Source organism: Spea bombifrons, chromosome 2 (genome assembly GCF_027358695.1).
Source record: "Spea bombifrons isolate aSpeBom1 chromosome 2, aSpeBom1.2.pri, whole genome shotgun sequence".
NCBI lineage: Eukaryota > Metazoa > Chordata > Amphibia > Anura > Pelobatidae > Spea > Spea bombifrons.
The window spans coordinates 19612965-19617288 of record NC_071088.1 but is presented as its reverse complement, the minus strand read 5'-3'; the positions used below and the strand labels follow the sequence as shown (position 1 = coordinate 19617288).

General features: G+C 43.4%; 1 protein-coding gene across 1 annotated transcript; it reads right to left on the bottom strand.

Moving 5' to 3' along the window:
• Positions 1–338: 338 nt before the first annotated feature.
• LOC128474513 (uncharacterized) lies at positions 339–3584 on the bottom strand. The gene is made up of 4 exons (XM_053456864.1): positions 3471–3584; positions 2092–2233; positions 1385–1454; positions 339–888 (listed from the first exon to the last, which is right to left on the bottom strand). The coding sequence occupies exons 1-4, from the start codon at positions 3581–3583 to the stop codon at positions 599–601; spliced, it is 615 nt and encodes a 204-aa protein (XP_053312839.1). The 5' UTR covers position 3584; the 3' UTR covers positions 339–598.
• Between the last annotated feature and the right edge of the window lie 740 nt (positions 3585–4324).

Below are 4324 nucleotides of genomic sequence, written 5' to 3'. Positions count from 1 at the left end.
ATTGTTCTTCAGCCAAGTCTGCAGCAACTTTGGATCCTATCAAGTTCTCAAACTTAGCCTATTTATCCCATGATATGTAGCCCGGCACAAGATGGTATCTATCCTCACTCTTCTTCGATCTCTAGCCTTATACAAATGTATATAGCTTCTCCAGCACTTTCTGGTGTCGTCCCTAATCTTCCCCTCAAGTCAATAGTGTTTCTTACTAGCGCCCCCTTTTCATTAACCCACTCTTTCTGAAATCCTGACACCTTCTGCCAACCCATTCTATTTTTCATGTATCAGTGCAAATAAAGAATAAATATAATTAAGAAATGTGCTTAATTGAATCAATGCTACTCATAGAAAAGATAAGTTTATTTGGTAAGATTTGAAGAAGATACGCTTAGAAATTACTTCTGTAGGGTATCTATCATGTTTACACCATTTCCAGATCATTTAAGCCCTTATCAAAAGATGTCAGATGAATTCGAGCGACAATCAACTAAGTTTTGAACTCTGTAAAAAGTCATGACTGTACATTTATATTCCAGTCCACTAATATACAACATCATTCTGGTCCATTCTTTAAAAGCAATGAATGCTGGGGAGACTGCTATTAATTTTCTTCCAAATTTGTATCCACATACTGAAAATGTGCGCCATCGCATAGCACCAGCTGAGAACTCTTCCTCTTCCACACACTGAATGAGTCCACCTGTCCTGGCCAGTTGGGCAGCCTTATTCTCTTCACACAGCAAAAATCCTCCGCGAGGGCCAGCTGGAAATCACGTGAGGTCGACTGGCCCCAGGGATTCGATGTAATACTTTCCCCGAGTAGTTCACCAACATGGATGACTGTGTGGCCTCTGTAATAGGCCAGGCAATCCAGCGAGAAGCGGGAAGACTCTGAAGGAGAGGAGAGAAATTAAGAAAAAAAATATAGTTTGATTATTTTTATTAGGCAACAGGAACAAAATGCAAAAAGTCCTCTTGAAATGAACAATAAAATTTACAAAATCATAGTTTAGAAAGTGAAGAGACGTATCTGATCAATATACACTGAACAAAACAAAAATTGTCAATCAGGACAGGACTTCTCATCTCCCATCTGCCTGCTCATCTCCAGGGGGACTCTTTCATAGAAAAACTTTGTTTCTGAGCCTGAAATTCTGCCAGTGTCATAAGCGCCGTGAAATATATGCCGTGATCACTCGACGGTACTCTTGATGCTGAATGCGACATGTTTGGGATCAACAGATGGTAACTGCCTGTTTCTATCAATGCACACACAAAAATTACCCTGGACGTAGGGAAAAAATGTATATATATATATATATATATATATATATATACACTGTAGCTATATTTACAGGCTCTCAGAATGCTTTAACATGATTCTTACCATCTGCATCTGGCCAGGCAAGGAATAAGGCTCTGTCTGGAAAGTGCTCTAGAATTTCAGGGCCTCCAGTCTAAATAAAACAGAGAATTAGAATTTCCTTTAACACCTTTACCTACTGCTTAGGCCTAAATCCTAATGAAAACATTTAGCAAATGAATCCCGTATATCAAACCAATAAGGTCACTTATTCTTATGGAAATTAAATATATACATAAACTATTTTGAACCGGAAAGGGGAGACAGGAACGTGACACACAGTATGTGAGCAGCCGGAGAGGAAGCTGCAGGAGGGATGAGAGGTGAGCGGGGGCGGGATCTATGTATATGTGTTTGTATTTATATATGTGAGCATGAATGTGTACTAGTGTGTGTGTGAGCATGGAAGTGCACTTGTGTGTGTGTGAGCATGCATGTGTAATTGTGTGTGAGCATGCATGTGTAGGTGTGTGCGAGCATGCATGTGTAGGTGGGGTGAGGTGGAGTGTGTGTTAGGGAGTATGAGTGAGTGTGTGTTAGGGAGTATGAGTAAGTGTGTGTGTTTACATTTGTTGTATGTTGGAAGTGGGAGCAAAGGTCAAAGAAGGCACAGACCAGTTGTTTAGGTGCAATGATGGCACAGACTAACTGTTGAAGCTGAGGGGAATCTTCGCACCAGGGCCCCATGGATTCTGGTTACGCCCCTACGTAATGGGGGGAACCATTCTTACCGTGATATCTGTATAACGCATCTCGGGTGGGAAAATACTGTTTCGGTCAAAAGCTACCACATCCAGTCCACGTCTCTGCAGTAAATACTCCCAGTAACCTGTGCCCTGAACAAAGACCAAGGGAAAGTCAGGGTATCGACCTCTGAAGATAAAATGCACAGAGTGGCGAGTTAGTTATATTGGCAGCGTTTTATTATCACTCTTCTTACAACATTTCCCTTTTGGCGGACGGAGGGACAAACAACTGATGATGTATTAGTTCACCAGCCGAGATATCAAGTTGTCAACGGTTTAAAGGGAATCGTCCTTGTCACAGCTTTAAACATAAGTAAAGTCAAGTTTACACTACCTAAAGCATTTGTGTCTCAGCGGCAGGTCCGGTCATACCTTATTAGCCTCCTGTCCTGAAGTTCTCCCTTGCAAAGGCTGCCTGAACCAATCGACAAAAATCCGTATCCAAATAATAGGGAAGGGATAAGTTATTGGGGAGGAATAATAATGCAGATCAAGAGAAGGGGAAGTGATTCCTATTGCTGATATGGTATGGTATGGTATGTATATAAGGTGGATTTTGTATACATATAAATATTGCTTACAGTGGTAATCAATGGATATTACATATAACTCTCTAAATGCCAACAAGGGCATCTTCAATGTCTGGCAAACTCAATGAAAGCCCAAAGCGTGGCAATTCTCAGCCAGCTGATTCCGTGGGGCTGTTACAATAGAGGATATTGAACATTTAACTAAAACATTAAAACTGACAATATACGGGATTGGCAATAACGGACATGTTAAGACATTTGGGGAAAGCAGGAGAGGGCTCTGATCTTGCGAGGTCTGCCCTCAGCAAACAGGCCTCTAAAGGAGCAGCAGATTTAAACTCCTGCTATTCAATAGTGACCAAAGTGGTAACAAGTCTCACTAAAGAAATAAAGCATCATTTAGACTATGGCTGGCTCATTCTGTGGCGTCGTCCTCGCAGATACCTGCCGCCCAGCTATTTTTTATTAGACAAACACATCTCCCCGCATGTGATATACTTACCACCACTCAGCTGGCTATGCAAACACTCTGGATGGGAGCCTATTGAGACCTCTGTGCGTATGCATGAACCAGGTCCCATTGATTTCAAGCTGCCAATTAGTGGAGTGAATCATCAGCCACTGAGAAGGACAGCTGCAGCTCTGTAGCTGCAGTTTCTCCCTAAAGTACCTTTTTATCTTTTTTAAAGAATTCATATTTAAACACTCGCAGAGTACACTAACATGCATTTTCTTTAGTGTGACGGTCAGGTAGTCATAACACTGGATTCCTTCACTGCACTTGGTGGTTCAAGCAGCCTGAAATGAACTTTATCCAGACTGGATCATACTCACAGCTCCTGCAGAAACCAATGGTAGGTGCAGGGCACACAGCAGGTCCAGCACCCGGGCGCTGGGGACAGAGAAGGAGAAGAGGATTTGCAGGCGCTGGCAGCTGGATCCCTCATCCAGGCTCCTGAGAAGCTGCAGCAGCTCCTTCCTGCGGGGGGCAGCCAAGTGAGGGTCACAAAACCTGTGCACATCTGCAGGCAGCTGCTGCATCTTCCACAGGTATATCTGGTAGTACAGGTTGTCCCCTTTGTGTTTTCTCTGCTCCAGGGTATCCCACTGAAGCCCAGAGGATGCAGCAGTAGCAGCAGCCATTCTCCATTCACCTTTTATCCTCCTTACAAAGCTGAACCAAACCAAACCTGGACATCTTCACAGACAGCAGGAGGAAATGAGAAACAAGGAAGTGGCAGTGGAGGCAGGAGCGCTGTACATTGCTACCATCTGCTGGTCAGCTTTGGAACTGCAGCCTGCTAGCAAAATCATACCAAAATTTAGATGACTTCTTCTGCATTCTGGAAGAATCCAAGGCAGCCATCAGATATTTTGGGGCTCATTACAGAGTAAATGCTCTCCCCACCACCACCAGGATTTTCTCTTCGGCTCAACTTTTTTTTTTTGGGGGGGCAAAAATGCCACAGTCAGTCAGGCTGTTTGCGGGCAAAGATGACACAGGCAGGCAATGCACGCTACCTTATCAGAGCCATCTTTAATATTAATGGGACCCAGTGCAAGCATCTATATGAGGGTCTCCTACCTTACCACCCTCATCAGATCATACACATGCGAGATTTTATTTTACTGCAGCCCAGTGTTTGGTTTGGCATGAAACAGCATAACGTGTGCACTGTCCACACAGA